Source organism: Ochotona curzoniae, unplaced genomic scaffold (genome assembly GCF_017591425.1).
Source record: "Ochotona curzoniae isolate NIBS_2020 unplaced genomic scaffold, NIBS_Ocur_1.0 scaffold_4506, whole genome shotgun sequence".
Classification (NCBI taxonomy): Eukaryota; Metazoa; Chordata; class Mammalia; order Lagomorpha; family Ochotonidae; genus Ochotona; species Ochotona curzoniae.
The window spans coordinates 54,610,233-54,629,918 of NW_024467119.1; the positions used below are offsets into that span (position 1 = coordinate 54,610,233).

The 19,686-nt window shown below is 35.2% G+C and overlaps 1 protein-coding gene across 1 annotated transcript in view; it reads right to left on the reverse strand.

The window, feature by feature from the left end:
* The window catches only part of BBS7 (Bardet-Biedl syndrome 7), a 52,425-nt gene that overhangs the window by 18,711 nt on the left and 14,028 nt on the right, over positions 1-19,686 (reverse strand). The window contains exons 4-11 of the mRNA XM_040966740.1: positions 19,419-19,594; positions 15,968-16,154; positions 14,054-14,126; positions 13,595-13,711; positions 11,888-12,018; positions 5,574-5,658; positions 3,881-3,983; positions 490-682 (exon numbers count right to left, since the gene is read on the reverse strand). Coding sequence (XP_040822674.1) covers positions 490-682; positions 3,881-3,983; positions 5,574-5,658; positions 11,888-12,018; positions 13,595-13,711; positions 14,054-14,126; positions 15,968-16,154; positions 19,419-19,594 — 1,065 coding nt within the window. The remainder of the gene's footprint in view (positions 1-489; positions 683-3,880; positions 3,984-5,573; positions 5,659-11,887; positions 12,019-13,594; positions 13,712-14,053; positions 14,127-15,967; positions 16,155-19,418; positions 19,595-19,686) is intronic.

Consider the following 19,686-nt stretch of genomic DNA (forward strand, 5'->3'; position numbering starts at 1 on the left):
TATATTCATATATTGATAATGGAATTACACATGATTATTTCTACTAATTTCACCCTTTGAGGTGATCTATTTTGCCTACTGACCTATCTAGAAGTTACTGAATTAATGAGTAAGCTGTACTATCACCTGTCATGTTAATGCCAGTAAAGTTCTAGTAAAGATATTAAATATTGAAGTTTTCTAAGTTATGCTTCTATTAAGATTCTCTCAGAGGGAGGCCAAAGTAGAAAACTTCTATTACCTTTTAGATCTTTTCCCCTTTGTATCATGACCTTATGTCTACTCACCTTTTGTTTATTAAGTATACAATAAATTTAAAAGATAAAATTCAAATATCTATCATGCAAACTGACCACCCAATGAAAGATTAACCAGCCTTAATTTTTAATATTACTGTGTAAAACTAAAAATGTTCAAAAATAGTTAGTGTGTGACTGGTTTACAAAATAGCTCTAATCATAAAGCCAAGAAATCAGATATTTTGATTACCTGTATTAAGACATTATCTATTGCGGTCTGTACCTCTAAAACAAGGCTATAGCTGGCATCATCTTTATTTAATGTAAATTTGTCATTTATACTAAACGAAGGTACTGCTGATTTTGCTTTGCTTGATTGAGAAGACTTCTGATAGTTCTCTCTTTCCTGCAATACTTTACACTGAAGATGTTCCAATTCACTCCTATAAGAACACAAATACAACCTTGTCATCTATAAATACAAAAATATTTCAGATCTTCATAATGTCTACATAAATTTGAGACACTCACTTTAGCAAAATTTGTCTTTATAAGTGGTTAACATTGTAACACCAGTAAGAGCAAAATTTTTGCTCCTATCACTGACTAAACAATGTCACATTATTTATCTCCAACTCAAAAGCTAAAACACCCTCTCGTTCCCAGATCAAAAAAATTAACAGAGTTGTATCAAGGTAGGATGCAAATAATCATTTACAAGATATGAATCTGGTCGTAGAGGACAAGCTACACTAGTCAAAATAGAAAAATAAGACAGCTGAAGAACATATAAGAGGAAACAAAACATGAAGTCAGTAAGCATGTGCAACAGGAGGGGAAGAGGCAGAATAAAGAAGCTGCAGAGCATTAACAATTTGGGACCATAAGCAGGGTCATGAGTCAGAGGCCCAAGATCTATTAAGAGTTGAAAAAGGATTGTGAGCGCAGGCTCCCTAGCTGTTAGGCAAATACAAATAAAAATCATGTTGTGGTTTCACCTAACTCCAGTGAGATCAGTCTACATTCAGAAATCTACTAACACATGTTAGCATGGATGTAGGGAGAAAGATATCCTCCTCCACTGTTGATGGGAAGGCAGGCTAGTGTAACCACTATGGAAGCCAGCATGGAGAGTGCTCAGACAACTGAAAATGGATCTACCATATGACCCAGCTATCCCACTCCTAGGAAAATATACAAAGGAAGTGACATCTGCACATTAAAAAGTGACCTGCAACCCTATAGCAGCACAATTCATAACAGTGAAATAATGGAAACAACCCAGATGTGATCAAAAGAGAAATGGATAAAGAAACTGGGGTACATCTACTCCATGGATACTACTCAGCCATCGAAAAGAATGAAATTCTACAATTTGCAAAAAAATGGCCCCAGCTAAAGAACAATATGCTCAGTGATATAAGCCAATCCCAAAAGGACAAATGTCACATGTTCTCTCTGATATACGGCAACGTCCATGCAAAATACCAGACAGATACATAGGCAAACATATATAAAAATATATCCTCACAGATGAACTGTAAAAGATACCAGCATACCAGGGAAGTGAAGATACATTGCAGTGTGCATCTCTACTCCTGAATAAAAGATAGATCTCCAATGAAACTGTTACATATATCTTGATATTGGGATTCTAGACTATCTACTATTTCCTATACATTCAATGCCATGAAACATTAAATAACAGAATGCTGGACTTGTAACTGTTGTTGAAGGACTTCAGTACTGTAAATAGGTGGGACATGGGGCAGTGGAGAGAAGAATCCCTGTGCTTGGAACCATATCATGAAAGAAAAAGAAAAAAAAGAGTATTCTGAGACTGACTGCACAGGCATTGCCTAGTGTAGTTCAAGCTAAAGGGAAATTTCACATATAATTGAAGTAAACAACAGAATAACATGAGCCTTAGCTTAGCCTGCCCCAATCTAGGATAAAAAGAATAGAAAGGGGCTTAGGGGGAATATGTGCAATAAACACAGAAGATTTATCCACTCAATTAATTCTTACTGCTAAATATTATGTATTTATTCCTGTGTATCTAACACTATTTCAGGGGCTGAGCGAATAAATTAGAAGTTCGTAATAGAGTTACATTGTAGTGGAATCTGGATGGGGCAGATTTGGTTACAAAGAAAAGGCATTATACTGGGGATGTAGGAAACCAATCACTAACTCATCATTATCCTGGCTGCAAGAATCTGAATATCTTGAAAAAAATTTATTGCACTTATTTGCATGCACATTTAGAGTTTGCTTTCTCAGTGGCATTGGTGAAATGGCTTGTACTAGTAGTACTTAAACAATTTGTTACCTGAAAAGTTTTTGTGGTTTTCAATTATCACCAAAAAAAGAAAAAAATCAGCCCTCATTGACCTAGGAGGTTTAGCAAGGGATGAAGGAGAGAAAGCCATAATTGAAAGTTCTAGTAAGTCAGATACTTTTTCATAGGGTATGTCAGGTTGAGCAGCTAAGACCCAACATTACTCAGTTCCAGTAAGAAAACAAATTTTAAAAAATTTTAAATCCAGAAGGGCCCACAGGAACAGAGAACAAGAGCTAATGAGAAAATAGTTATCTGTATTTCCTTTTCTCTAATCTTTGCAAAAAACAATACTATAACTGTTTATAGCTAAATAAATGAAAAATACAATTCTTGATCAAAGAAAGTCACTACAGATACAGAAAAAAGTATTATGATACCAAAATATTAATACTAGTCTTTTCAAGTCCATAAATATTCACTTTGTTTTTAAAGACTTCATTTATTCAAAAAAGGCAAAGTCACATGGGAGGTGGGTGGAGAACACAAGGACAGAGAAACAGAGAAAGCAAGATAGATATTTTTCCATCTGCTGGTTCACTCCCAAAGAGGCTGCAGTGCTCAGGGCTACGCCAAAGTCAGAAGCCCAAAATTCCATTTCAGTCTCCCACATGGGTACAGAGGCCCAAGGACTTGGGCCATCTTCCACTGCATTCCCAGACTTGTTACCAGGGAGCTGGAATGGAAGTGCAGCAGCCAGTACCCAAAATGGCACCTAAATGAAATGTCAGTGTTCTAGGCAGTGGCTTAACTCACTTCACCACAAGCCAGCCAAAAACACTCACCTTAGAAAGTGATTATTACCCACATGGGTCTGCAATCGCCTCACCTTGGTCATGAACATTAAAAAAAAGAAAGTGATTATCATTTACTTATTTATTTTTAAAAAGTGATTATTGGACCCGGCGCAGTGGCGCAATGGTTAAGGTCCTCGCCTTGCACGCCCGGTTCTAATCCCGGCAGCCCCGCTTCCCATCCAGCTCCCTGCCTGTGGCCCAGGAAAGCAGTCGAAGACGGCCCAAGGCTTTGGGACCCTGCACCCGCTTGGGAGACCCGGAAGAGGCTCCTGGCTTCGGATCAGCATAGCATCGGCCGTTGTGCTCAATTGGGGAGTGAATCATCGGATGGAAGATCTTCCTCTCTGTCTCTCCTCTCTGTGTATCTGCCTTTCCAATAAAAATAAAAAATAAATCTTAAAAAAAAAAGTGATTATCATTTCTTCCAATAAAATATGGTACATATAAATAATAAAAAGCAATAACCATATAATTAATGAGATGAAATCTAAAAAGCAAACTACCGTAAAGAAGAAATTTTATTCTGCATCTCCTGATTAATTTTTACTTCTTCTCCTGGTCCACTTTCCTTCTGAATGGGTTCTGTTGTCAGACCTGTAATCCAGCCTGTAGAGACGAATCACAATCATGCATTGTTTAGTGGTTCTAGTGTTAAAAAAAAAGGTATTATACTTTGTATAGCAGAAATACCAATACATATACCATTTTGTCCACTAACAGCAACCTGTTTAGCCCTAGAACTATTCAGATAATCAAAGCTGAAAAATATTCAAACCTAAAGACATGACTAACTATTTTGGGTTGCTATTTTCTTTGTTCTAAATACTGTAATACTTATTTTAAATGTTGTATGATTTATTTATTTATTTGAAAGTCAAAGTCAGAGAAATACAGAAGAACTAAAGAAAGAGATCTTCCATTAACTGGCTCACTCGGTCAGTGGATACCTCAGCTGGCCCTGGGCAGGACTGCAGCCAGGAGCAAGGAGCTTCCTCTGGGTCTCTTGAATGAGGGAAGAGGCACACGCATTGGGCCATTCTCCACTGCCTTCCCAGATACTTTAGCAGGAAGCAGGATCAGAAATGATGCAGCCAGGACTTGGAACAGAAGACCATCTTGGATGCTGGCTTCGCAGGCAGCCACTACACCACAGTGCTGGTCCCTAAATTATTTTTCCAAGTATGATAAAGTTAACACATTCCAGCAAGTTCAAAAAAAGCCAACAAATAAGAATTGCCAGCAATGAGCATACAGCGTATGGGTTAAGATGCTCACATTCTACACTGGAGGTTATGGGTTCAATTTCCAGTTCAGGCTCCTAATTCCATCTTTCTGCCAGTGTAAGCCCTGATAGGCGACGGGGATCAATCAAGTAACTGATTCCTGCCAACCTCACCTGGATTATGATGCCTGCTCCTAGGTCAAGCCCGACCCAGATAGGGATGTTGCAGACATTTGGGGACAGTTATCTCTTGTCAATCAAAAGGAAAAAGAAAAGAGTTATCTTTGAAAAATTACTTTCATGGAAATAAAAACTCTGAAATGAGTATTGTGAGAATGCAAAAATAGCCAGCTCATAGTTAAATTCTAATTGGTTATTATCAATTTCAGTAAACTCTTCTCTTTAAAGCAAAAGATATCAATGGTACTGAGACATGATAAGCACTCTTAAAAAGCATTATTCAAATATTAACTATTTCATAAATTAAAAAAAAAACCTACTCCTTTTTCCTATTTTCTAACCAATGAAGTTTCTTATGTGATTGATTACCAGTGACTTACTAATAAAAACTTTTTAGGGCCAAATGTGATACTATATTCTCCCTTTGCATCAACTGGGATCTCATATTGGCACCAGTTCATTTTCCACTGCTCCACTTCCCATCCAGTTCCCTGCTTGTGGCCTGGGAAAGCAGTAGAGGATGGTCCAAAGCCTTGAGACCCTGTACCCACATGGGAGACATGGAAGAAGCTTCTAGCTTCAGCTCCAGGCATTACCGCCACTTAGGGAGTGAACCATCAGAACGAAGATCTTTCTCTTTGTATCTCCTTCTCTCTGTATATCTGACTTTCCAACAAAAAATAAAAATAAATCCATAATTTTTTTTTACTTTATAAAATTTTAATTGATTAAAAGCAATCAGCCAAATTATTTTTGTTATTGCTATTTTCTTCAACAGTTATCGTCTATTTTACCTGAATATGTAGATACCACGATTTCATCATAACCATCTTTCCCTACACAACCGCCTTGGATAGATGTGACACTTTCAGAAAACATCTGGAATAAATTCAAGACCAACCATTTCATTAATGCTTAGACACTTCACAGTAAAGTAAGCTACAAAATTTATCCTTTGTCTCTTGTTTTATATTTATTATATGCAGACTCTGAGATCAGAAAGACAAAGATCTTTAACAAATGCAACAAAATTACATTTCCTCTTTTGAGAAAGATGATTAAAAATGACTAGTATATGTGTACCGGTTAGTTTCATCATCCAAGAAGGAGCCAGGGTTATGGCACAGTGATGAAAGCCCCTGCCTATGCTGTCAGCATCCCACAAAGCTCTCTGCTAATTAATCTGGGAATGGGGCAGAAAACGGTACTTCTTGTTCCCGTACAGACCTAGAATAAACTATTGGCTTTTGGCTTAAGCTTGGCCCACCTCCGATCAGTTTGGTCATTTTGGGAGTGAACCAAGAGATTAAACATTTCTCTGTCTCTCTCTTTCTCTGTCTGCCTTACAAATAAACATTGTTTTTTTTAAAGCTTAATTAGCAAAAATAGTTGACTTACACATACTTTAAAAAATTGTAAGCGGGGGACTGGCGGCGTGGCCTAGTGGCTAAGGGCCTCACCTTGAATGCACCGGGATCCCATATGGTCACCGGTTCTAATCCCGGCAGCTCCACTTCCTCTGTATCTCTCCTCCTCTCTGTACATCTGACTTTGTAATTAAAATAAAATAAATCTTAAAAAAAAAATTGCAAGCAGGCCTGGCATGGTAACCTAGCAACTAAAGTCTTCACCTTGCATGCACCGGGACCCCATATGGGTGCCAGTTCTAATCCTGGCAACCCCACTCCCCATCCAGCTCCCTGCCTGTGGCCTGCGAAAGCAGTGGAGGATGGCCCAAAACCTTAGGACCCTGCACCTACATGGAGGACCCAGAGGAGGCTCCTGGCTTCAGATCAGTACAGCTCTGGCTGTTGTGGCTGCTTGCAGAGTGAGTCAAAGAACAGAAGACCTTCCTCTCTGTCTCTCCTCCTCTCTGTATATCTGACTTTCCAATAAAAATAAATAAATAGAAATTTTTAAAAACTATAAGTAAAATTGCCGGTAATTTTTGTCTATTATCTGAACTCCACAGACCATCTCTCATGTGTACTCTCCAGATACTGTTTTAGGTGCATAATCACAACCTAAAAGGAACCTTTAAGAATTTGCTACTTTTAAGAAAATCTATGATTTTCAGATGGTTCAATGTTTACAATACCATCTTTCAAGCTATCGTTCCCAAACATGTTTTATGTAAATCAACTAGTAACATCTTTTTTAACATACATTCTAGGTAACCAACTTTTAAATTTTTTGGAAAGCAAGCAATAAACTATAGGACAACCTGCTTTATGTTCAAATAGTAACAAAATATAACTTATAAGGCAGTATTACACTCTGATATGTTACAATCAATTCTATTAAATTTTAAAGAAATGCATTAACAACACCTTATTAAGTTTTGACTACCAGAAAGCAAACTCGGGTAGGTAATGCTTAGCTGGAAGGAATGAGAAACATTTTCAAACGGGGCAACAGAGGGAATGCACAGAAACATCAAACCAATCAACAAAATGTTAGCTAGTCTATACCTCTAAGCTATCCTGCAAAAAAGGCTATTATAACTCTTCCTGAGGCTACTTCCCAGAGGCTCAAGTAGCAAAGATTTTATTATAATTTGCAAAAAGCTCATTTTTAATAAGTATCCTGGTTACTTCATAAACACAAGAAATCTTCAAAAAAATCTTTTGTTCATGTTTCCACAAGTAATTCTGAACAAAACTTTACCTTATATATTTTAGATGTCGGTACTTTTCATCCCTACTTTAAATAGCTACAAGGAATAGTTTCTGGAAGTTGTAAGCAATATTTTTAAATAAAATTATAATATCTTTTAATCATACCTAGAGAATCTAAATAGCAGAACAAACACACACAGATACACACACACACAAATGATTCACTTAAAAAGTGAAGAAAAAAATAATCTTTTGTTGTAAGTTGGAAATTTTACACGGCTACTTTTCTCTCCTTGAACTTTTATTTTCACCTCACCTTTCTGAGATACTTTTATCTTAATATAAAATACTCATATGCATGAAATTCTTCTGTATTTTTTACATATTTCTCTATAACCAAAAATATATAAATTATCTTATAATTATAAAGTTTTATGTATGAAAAATTGTTGTAAATATAGTTAGCAATATATGAATGTCTGAGATAAACTTTAGTAAATAATAATCACAAAGGTAAAGTTCCACAGGAAACATGTCTAATGATATAAATGGGACTTTCCATTTCCTTTGGAATTAGTTAGGTCTTACAAAATTAATTGTACATAGTGTTAGAACAAAGTTGGGTTCAACATAATTTTTCTTCTTACAAACGTAAGCACCGATTAACTACAGTCATATAAATATTTTGAAAGGAATACAATTTTTGTGGAGTTTGTTTTTTAACATATGATTTTTTTTTCCCTGATACAATTCCTTAGGCTCAGGAATTTCCCCTTCCACCCTCTCCATGCCCTTACTCCCCCTCTGCTTTCCCCTACATTATAACAATACTATAGTCTTTCAACAACAGTCACAAATCCATCATTCTACAGAAGAACCTTTGTTACATAAGTTAACTAGATTGTCTAAAAATCTTCCAAGTGATGGACATAGTATCACCAACTATCAAAAGCAGTTTTAGTGATAACAACATAATTAGGCCCTTCTTAAATTTACTGAAATCAACTAATTGCAAATTAATTGAATTTTAAAAGGATACTTTGCCCATTAATCATGCATATTTTCACTTTCAGTGGTTAATTAAGTGACCACTGAGTATAGTTTGTACTATTTCACCTAAAAGCATCATCTTTAATATACTCAGATATATTTATAAGTTAAACATTTTAATGAAAAACATCTATCTCCTGTGCTTTAAACACAATTACTAAAAAGCTTTGGAGCTTCAGCTTTAGCTAACTCAACTCATTTAAAAAAGTTATATGTAGCCCTTCAAAGAGTTCACAGACAGGGGCCAGCATCAGCACAAAGGGTTAAGCTGTCACTTGTGACACCAGCATTTCAGAGTACTGGTTAGAGTCCCAACAGCTCCACTTTCGGTCCAGATTCCTGCTAGTGTGCCTAGAAGGTAGCAGATGATTGCCTCTGCCAAGTGGAAGATCAGGAAGGAGTTCCTAACCCCAGGCCTTAGTCTGGCTCAAACCTCACTCTTGTGGCCTCTTTCTGTCTCCATCTCTGTCTCTTCCTCTCTGCACCTGTCTTTTAAATAAATACTGTTTTAAGAATTCATAGAAAGTGGTTTTTAAAGTTCATTTTTGTGAGAAAACTCCCCTTTTAATTCTATTTTTCCATGAACTTTTTGAAGTATCCTCATGTAATCATGAAAACACAAGCCTGGGGGCAGGTGTTTGGCACAGCAGTTAAGATGTGTTTCAGAATGTCCACATTTCATTATGGAATACCTGTTTTCAAGTCTCAGCCCTGCCTTCAGTTCCAGCTTCCTGCTAATGTACATCCTTGGAGGTACCAGGAATATCTCAGTAACCTGGATCCTATCACTCCTGGGAAACTCAGTTTGAGTTCTGCACTCATTTGTTTTGTCCTGACTCAGCCCTAGCTGCTGCAAGCATATGGAAAAGGAGCCAGTGGCTAGTTTTTTCTATTTTTCTCTTTGTCTCTCTGCCTTTCAAATAGATATTGTAAATAAATAAATGAAGCAAGCAAGCAAGCAGAGAATCTTAGGCACGACAGATAATGTGTACCAAGTCAGAGTTAGACGCAATTCTAACAAAACAGATCAAACAAAAAGTAAATTCTCACTATTACATAGCATAATAGGGGAGACTACAGCTCGCTATAACTTAATGTATAATGTATGAGCAAATAGAAGTTCCAACTCTTTAATGACATAATAACAGCAAAGAAAAGGAAATGCTGATTATTTCATTTTGATCAATACACATTGTATACAGGTATTTAAATGTGACGCTGCAGCCCATACATATGTATAATTATTGTTAAAAATCTTTTAAAATATAGTATGGGTAAGTTTAAATAAGAAGAAATATGGAGTGACACTCAAGGTGAACAAACTGACAAAAACAAAGACCTTGCATAGTCCTCAAGACATTGGCAAAGGAATGGATAGTATCCCTTTTTCTCATCAGGAGACAGGCACCAGGATCACGTGAGGATCCTGCGATGTTCAGGTATGTATAAAATGCCATAATATTTGCATATGACGTTCACATATTCTTCTACATGCTTTAAATTATCTCTAATTATTTATAATACCGAATAAAATATAATCATTTGTAAATAGTTGTTACACCTTATTTATTGTTGAGGGACTAGCGAGAAAAGTATCTATGTTCAATACACTTCAATTTTTCTTTTCAGTATTTATGATCCAGTCTGTTGACTACACAGATGCGGAGTTCACAAAGGTAAATGGCAAACTGCTTATGCCTAAGTTAAAATACAATGTTTAAGGAATGTATGTTTTTCTTTTTATGATTCTCACTTTAACTTTCTGATAATCCAACCAGCTACCAAGTCAGACTGTGAGATAAGAGGTTTTCTGATAAGGAAAACATATTCAAGATAAAGGCAGCATATCTGAAGCCTAGGAATAAGCTGAAAGCAGTATCTTCGCCATTAAAAAAATAAGAGTGAAAAGATAGGATTTCTTAATGTGAAACTCGGCAGAGTGTTATTTCATTGCTGGCATTTGGAATAGAAATCATAAAGAGACCTGAGGTCTAACATAAAAATTTCTCCATGGTACTAAGAAAAATCAGCAGACATCAACAAAGGATTATTATAAATTCTAAGCCTAGCTCAGACCAGCAGAGGAAGCCGCCAGGGGCAGCCACAGCCTGCGCCCTGGCCCACCTCGGCTGCCCCGGGGTGTCTGTCCCCCTTCCTGCTCCTCCTACTCCTCCTCCTTCTCTTCTTCCTCTACACCCCCTCATCCGCCCATGGGAGGGGGAGCAGGGAATTGTTCTGCCCTGGGCCTCCAGCCCTTCCCCTCCCCAAGTCAAAAAAGCAAAATAAAATAAAATAAATTTATTTATTTAATCCTAAATTATTATTTACATTCTTAGCAGGATGACTTTTTATAGCAACGACTAACAAATTTGAAATCAACCTATAAAATAAACTGTGTAACATTTTTATCCCTATACTGTCTTATTTATTTTGTGGTCTTTTTTTTCAAAGAACTTACGTTTTAATTGCATTTTCTTTTTAAAAACTATTTTATGTATTAATCTTTATTTCTTTAAAAGGCAGAGAGAGACAGACAGACAGAGATGGAGACAGAGAGATTTTCTACCTGTTGGTTTATTCCCCAAGCCTACCATAGCCAGGGCTGGGACAGGCTGAGGCCAGGACCCCAGAACTTAGTTTAGGTCTTCAATATGGGTGACAGGAACACAGTTAATTGACTCATTGCTATAACCTTTCAGGGAACAACTTGGCAGACAGCTGGAATCAGAAGTGGAGCCAGGACTCAAAATCAGATATTCCAATATGAGAGCATGCCTCTCAAATAGTATCTTATCTTACACCCATTACCTGTCCCTGAATTTCCCTCACTCTGTTTTCCAAAAAACAAGTCTCAAAGGATCCTGCATGAGACAAGATGGGGAAGCCCTAGTTTGAAGAATACTGCTCATGAAAATGAAAGATTACATTTACATTAGAACGCTTCCCTTGAATCTTTATAGCCTAGCATAAATGAGTTTAATTACATTAAAATCTGTGAATTAAATGTACCTCTATTCAGAATTTTTTACACAGTCGGCCTTTTTCAGTGGCTAGAGTACACTGCTACTTTTCCATCTTTAAGGTTACTTCTTACATTGTCCATATGTTCATTCCTAAGCTTCATTTTAAATAAACACTTATTTATGTTACCAAAACATACAAAATTTATTCTTATTAAGTGTTGAAACATAAGAAAGTAAGGTAAAATGTATAATGCTTTTGAGCTTTAAAATAATTTCTAAGTGTCATGAAGCAGTAACTTATTATTTGGCTTGAAGACAACAGTCAATTACTCAAATACTAGAGGTTTTTATAACATCAAAATAATTATACTTAAACCAAAAGCTAGATTTTAACATACTTTCATTTCATATAATTCAAACGATCAATCATCTCCATGATAATTTGAATTATAATCATATGAAGTATAATGAACCTACCTGATCGAATCTTAGAATAGGTTCATTTGCATTATCAAAACTATAGACTTCCACCATTCCATCATCTCTTCCAACAAGTAAATCTTTAACACCATCACCCAAAATATCAAAGCTGTCAATACACAAAATACCTTTAAAAAAAAAACACAACAGTTATTTTAAAAAAACTAACAGCTGTAGTGAAGTATATACGAACTCAGAAAGGATATAAAAATGACTTCAAGGGTATGGCATGGTAGCCTAGCAGCTACGTCCTCGCCTTGCATGTACCAGGATCCCATATAGGCAATGGTTCTCATCCTGGCAGCCCCACTTCTCATCCAGTGCCCTGCCTGTGGCCTGGGAAAGCAGTTGAGGACAACCCAAAGTCTTCCAACCCTGCACCCATGTGGCAGACCGGGAAGAGGCTCTCGGCTTCTGGCTTCAGATCAGTTAGCTCCAGTCATTGTGGCTGCTTGGGGAGTGAATCAGCGGATGGAAGATCTTCCTTTCTGACTCTCCTTTTCTCTTTATATTTGACTGTCCATTAAAAATAATAAAATAAATCTTAAAAAAAAGAAATCTTAAAAAGATTTATTTTATTATTTTTATTGGACAGATATACAGATTTAAATAAATTTAAACATTCATTTTATTTTGTTTTTATTGGACAGTCAGATTTACAGAGAGGAAGAGACAGATCTTCCGTCCGCTGATTCACTCCCCAAGTGACCGCAATGGCTGGTGCTGCACCAATCCAAAGCCCGAAGCCAGAAACCCTAACTCTTTCAATTCACTTCATACCAGGTTAATTCATTTAGCTACACTAATCTTCCTACTGTTGTTTAAAAGAACCAAGTCCTTTTCACATTTTTCCCCTCTTCAAGAAAGATTCTTCTCCCCAAATCCTTACATTTCTAATGTATTTTCTTATCAATTAGATTTTGGCTCAAATTTCCACCACTTCCAAGAGACTTTCTTTTTTTTTTTTTTTCAAAAAGATTTATTTTATTTTTATTGGAGAGTCAGGTATACAGATAGGAGGAGAGACAGTGAGGAAGATTTTCCTTCTGTTGATTCACTCCCCAAGCAGCAGCAATGGCCAGAGCTGCACCGATCCGGAGCCAGGAGCTTCTTCCAGGCCAAGAGACTTTCTTTAACCACTCAGTAAAAAGCAGCCCATAAACTTCCTTAATTATTATTCACTAACACATTTTCCTATTGTATCTTTTTCAGGTGACCAAGAAAAGCTATTTATATATTCATTTGTTTATACTATCTTCCCTAGCAAGTATTTGTTGAAGCAATAAAAGATACCTTATCACTTACAAATTCAGGGATAAATCCTCCTAGATAGGTATGCATTCTTTAGGAAATACAAATATTCCCTGCCCTGATCTACAATTGCACTTTTTCTTTGCCTTGTAACAAGTGCTCCCACATTCTACTTAATCCCCTATTCCAAACCCTTAAAAATGGATTTTCATAGAAAATTATGCATATTATTCTTTAAAATCCTATTTATCCCAAATTACCATTAATATTTCTCAGTTAATGTATGCCAATAATATGCTAGACCTAACATAAGACAGTAGATAAATTCAGAATTGGCTCTTGAATTCCTAAATGAGTTATATCATGTGAATAAAAAAAAAAAAGACTTAAATAATAATTTACTTTATTCCTAAGCATTGAAATTTCAGAATTTGAGCCACAACAAAAGCATACCTCCCCTCTTTTTCTCATTTCTAATTTCCCACTTGTGTACTGGTTTGGATGCAGTGATTTGAATAAGCCCAAGTTTTCCATCTGATGTTCCAAATAGAATGTCTTCTCCTGAGCTACCTGTTTAGAATGAAAGTCAACATATTATATCCATTCCATAATTCATAATATCTCCTTCAAATTAAAATGATTTCACATTAGAAAACTCATTTTTAAATACTGTAAAAGATAACTTTTGAAAGAACACTTTATTCACAGGCAAGATAAGACACTTCTCATCACATAATTTTAGATGAAGAAACTACAATTTATTTTCAAAAACTAATTATTGCTGATTACTGACAACTTATCCAAAAAAAAATGTGTTACTTTTCCAGTTTATATTCATTCATTCTACAATTTTCTGTTTCATCTAATATTTTTACAATACACCATTGGTTGGAAAAATGAAATTATGATTACCTCCATTTCCATTACATAGTTCTAAAACAGTTGGTGGACCAGGAATTTCGATTTCATATATCACATCAGATCCCTAAAGAGGAAACATTTATAAATTAAAACAGTTTAAAAATGAAAATAACATAGATAACATCAATATTAAAATACAGTATGCTTACTAATACCTAGAATAAAACATAAAACTGTTGGAAAAAAGCAAGTCATAATTATCAATTTGTATCTGTTATAAAACATATGTAAATAGCCTTGAAAATAAAATACATATAAAATATAAAGACCAAGAAGAAAGTAATTACAATATTTTCCATCTTCAATACTTTTTATTTTTAAACATACTGTGTGCCTGAAAACTTGACATAAGTAAATCTTACCAAAACTCTTTAGGAACAAGTTATTTCTTCTGTCCCTTTAAGATCTATTGAAGAGTTTTAACATTTGAAGCAAACACAAAGTAGCTTCCTAAGAAAAGTTCTGGTCTTGCTTTTGGAAATTTCCAAAATTCACGAAGTATTTATTTAACATGTTTTCCCCAGCTTTGCCACTTGTAGTGCTAGCCTCTTCATACACAGTATTTGATAAGCTATTACAGATTAAGGTAGCAGTACCGACGCTCACAGGGGAAAAGTATCCAGGGTTTTAAATTCAATAAACTATAACTTAAAAAAAATGTAGATAATATAGTATACTATTCTATTATTTTATTTATTATTTTTACTATTAAATGTTTAACATGTTTTATGACATTTCAAAACCGCAATGCTTTATGTTTTAAAGATATTTTTAAAACTCAAAGATATATACATAAAACTCTAAAAACATAACATATACAAATATCTGTTAAAAAATACAACCTCTTGAGAAACAGATTGAATAAAATGTAGATAAAGATTAAAAAGAGTGTACAAAGTAGATTTCAACTCTTTCCACTAATTCTTATTGGAGGCAATTTTTTTCTTTCACTTTTTTTTTTAACAATATGGATCCCATCTTATCAAAAAAGTAGAATCGTAGAATTCAGTCAAATCTACTTTTAATTCCAGCTCTGGTTAAAAGCCTGTGCAACAACTCATATTTGAAAGATAAGGTTAGGGAAAAAATAATTATTCATATCTACAGAATGAATCCCCCAAATTACCTAATTACCCATACACGGGAAAAAAACCTCACAGAATTAGTGGATGTTTCTTTCTACAAAATGCCAAGAAACAGCCATCTTTCTATAGAGTTTCACAGAGTGACATGGTCTGCAGAGGCATGAAATCCATACTTAGACTTCGCACCACTATCAGCCTAATTTTTAACTCAATTAATCCATTTTCATATGCATTTCGCCTTTAAATTTCAAGGGTCTTTTTTTATACTAATAAAAAAGAAAAAAAATTACAAAAAAGCCTTTAAGTTTCACAGAGTGTATGTTTTACTGAGTCAGACTCAAGAAGACACAGTCTTAACTACTGTGACTAGTAACAATGACTGGAAGCAACTGATCTAGCCAATCACAACTTCTGCTAAATAAAAGGCCAACAAAACAACTGTAAAAGCTCAGAAAAGTTCTTTGGACTAGGAATATTCCATTCTGACTGTACAAATTCAGAAATTGTAGATGGAGATGGGAAAAGCAGTTTTTTCCTTCAAAATATGACTCCTAAAAACTTATAAAAGATCTCAACATACTTGCTTTAAGTAAAAATAAATTATCCCCTTGAACCTTTTTACCCTAATTAACTATGTAAAGATCGCCAAAAATATAATAAATTTTTAAAAATTATCAATCATTGAAAGTTTTTCCAGAAAAAAACTTACGTAGCACACTTAAAACAGACATAACTAAAGCAATTTATCTCAAGTACACAACATTGATCAATATTCATCTACCTAAGTAATATAAAGTTATAAAATACAAACAATGACAACCTGTAAAACTCTGAGTACTCTGTCCTGGCAGGCCAATACTGGTGTAATACGTGGCACTCTATCCACTGGAAGGCAGATGACATCATTGATTTTGTCCGCAGAAAGGTAATAATGTTGGTCTTTGCAGTCGCAATAATGGTTGTAGATGTAACTTGCACTGAGAAAGAGGTCTGAGCCAGATATGTGCCTGAGAACATTAAAATAGTAATTTAACACACATGAATTTAAAAAAGTGAGCATAGGTCACTCCTGAATTTTTTTCGGATGAAAACAAAACTAGAGGCCACTGTGTGGCACAGTAAGTTAAGCCACGACCTTCAAAACAGATACACCATATGATTTAGCTCCATGCTCACAATCCTGGGAAAGCCACAGAAAATGGTCTAAATGACTAGGACCCTGCCAACCAACTACTTGGAGACCTGGATATGATCTCGCTCCTGATGTCACCCTTATTCAGTCATAGCTATCGCAGTCATTTGGGGAATGAACCAGCACACGGAAAATCAATCAATCTCTTTCTTTCTTTCTCAATCAATCTCTCTAAGTCTACCTTTCATATAAATAAATGAATCTTTCAAAAAAAAAAAAGATAAAACCCAAAACTATTTAAACTGTTTATTACTATTTCATCATAGAGAGAATGACTTTTTTTTTTCATTTCCTCTATTTAATGTCTAGGTTTTTTTTTTTTTTATAATAGACTGAAAACTAAAAATAAGGATCTTAAATCCTTGGGCTAATTCAATAAAAACTGAGCTCAAAAAAAAACAAAACAAAAGTAAGGGGAATTCAAATCTTTATCTGAAGCAAATCAATATAGCACAAACTTATCCTGAATGTATTCTATGTGGCCAACCATTGTCCTAAGTGATCTGACATGGATTAATTCATTTAATCACCTTAAACTAGGGAACACTATTATCCCTTTTTCAGGTGAATGATAAAATGTTAAGTAACTTGCCCAACAACACATAACAGTAAACAGTGGCGTAGGCAGTAAATTGCACAGCTTTTAGCTCTCTATTAGCTTTCTTACTAACAAGTTAAATCACCTAGACATGTTTATTTGAAATGAAACAACTTTAACATTTATTTGAAATGAATCTACTTTCAACTAAAAGATAAACAACAGAAAATTATTTCATTAGAATTTATCTTGAAAAATTAAGTTAATTTGTTATACTTAACATAATTTAGGCAACAATCATAATAAAGTTCTAATTCTTAGAAGGAATCATGTTTTCACATGGTGGGGGCCCAAAAATTTTTGACAAAAATTATATTACAGTGCAAATGCATCTCTCACTTTCTACCCCCACAAACCAAAAGAGAGTAACTGAACCTCAAGATTTTTTTTGATTTCCCACACTTTAAAGCCTCCTGAAATACCTTCATACTTGTAGTGCATCAGGCTAATTCTTCAACGGCAATGCTGCCATCCCATATGGGCGTCAGTTTAAGTCCCAGCTGTTCTACTTCCTAATTCAGCATCCTGCTAACAGCCTAGGAAAGTAGTGGAGGATGGCCCGAGTCGTAGGGCCCCTGCACCAATGCACATGGAAGACCCAGAAAAAGCTCCTGGGTCATGGCTTCAGATCAGTTCAGTTCTGACTTAGTTAAATAGGTGGATGAAAAATCTCTCTGTACCTCTTTCAAGTTAAATGAGTAAATCTTTTCTCTAAAAAAATCATGATACTACATTATTCTTTGCAGAACTTAATGATCATTGATTTTCTCCTCTTCAATTAAGTGGTCCTACTTTGTGACTACAAGTGATTAAATATCCCTCTTAATATCATTTTTTAATATCCAAGTTGAACTATCTTTTAAATTTTTATTTATTTTCATTTTATTTTGAACGGATTAGAGCCAGTGAGAAATGCATCTGCTAATCTATTCCCTGCAAGCCTACAACAGCCAGTGGTGCATGAGGCCAAAGCCAGGAGCCCAGAGGAGCTCAATACAGGTCTCCCATATAGTTGGCAGGAACTAGTATCTGCTTTCTCCCAGATTTTGTACTATCACAAGACTGCATTGGTGACAGAGGAGCTGGGTCTCAAACCACACACTCTAATGAAGGACACAGGCATGTCTACCAGTGTCTTATCTGCTATGCCAAACGTCAACCCTGCCCGTTCCCCACATAATATCATTCTTACCAACTTACACAATTTTGTATCTTTTTCATGCTCTGCAATTCCACTTTGAAGTCAACATGCATTACGATAGCCAAAGCAAACAGTATTCTTGACAAGAATGGGGAATAAATCAATGCATTGAGTGGGGAAGGATATATAGGATTAATTATTTTTTTAAAATAGTTGTCTTCCTGAATATTTTGAAATTATAACTTTTGTTTTACTGTGAGACATTAATGTTCAGATTAAGATAATAAACCTTCAAAAAATTTTTTAAAAAAAGATCTCTTAAATGTACGTCTGCCACTCCAGTGAAAATATTTAAGGTTAAGAAGATGTAAGAATTACTGGGAAACGACTTATTTTCCTCACACCTTTGTCTCTGTACCTCTCTGACATAGGGATATGCTAATTAACATTTAGTTTCAGTATTTCACAAGTATTTTGGCCCTGTCTAAAAGAGTATGTCAAAATATTACATTCTTGTTAAATCACTTAAAAGTACTTCCACCTGCGATTGTGTAATTTTGATCTAATCTTTTCAAGCCACAGTTGTGTAGCTCAGACAGCAGGTGGTCACGGTGCACTCTATGGAATTACACAGAGGGCTTTGCATTACAGATTGTACTTTCCTAATCTAGTAGTGGTCTAGCTGTTTGTGCAAATTTACTGGTTCAGATTCAAATGAAGAACTGTTTTCTAAAAATACATTAGGCCCATTCTTGATTACTCTGAATCAGCAAATATGAAACAGGACAAAGCATCCTAATCTTCCAAAAGATCCTCCTGAGTAGCAGGTATAATAACAGCAAGTCAGATGAATTCTAAATCCCTTTCTAACAGCCCTGTCCCTTACCCCATGAGTCAAACATTAACATTTTGCAAAAATTTCACATACCAGGAAATCATGAAGGGAGTTATTTTTCTTAGAGTCTTAGCTGACTTAACCTGAAAGTCACCAAATTTGATAGCCAGCCTTTTAGTATATGTTGCTTCCTCAAAACCAGAACTCCCAAAGATGGCCAAAGAATATAAACCTAAATATCTAGAGGTATGTTTTTATCCTCTAGTACTTCATGATGAATTATAGTTGAAGTAAGCTATAATTATGACAAAGTTTTAAACAGAAAACAACATTTTAACAGTCAATACATTTTGAGTCTATGGTAAATTTTAATTAGCAAAACACTTTAAACAACTTGATTTTCAAAAAAAAAAACCTTTTAGATGTTAATACTTCATAAGCTGCTTTACAATCTATACAAAATATGACCAATACATATATAAAAAGCAAAAAGAAAAAAACATACATGGCTTTAATGCTTTCAGTGAGGTTTGTTTCAAACGAGAGGAACTGCTTTCCTCTCTTTGTGAAGCCTCTAATCTCAGATCCTGCAGCAACAAAAATTTTCTCCTGCGGTGTGTTAAGAACCCCTCCTAGCTCCAGCCGCTCAATTTTCAGGCCCGGGAGAGTCTTGAACACTGCCTGCAAAACATTGAACATTGCATTCAGAGAGAAAAAGGTAAAACACAAGCTTCTTTATTGTAAGCCTTTTTCTTTTACCTTAAAATGTACTA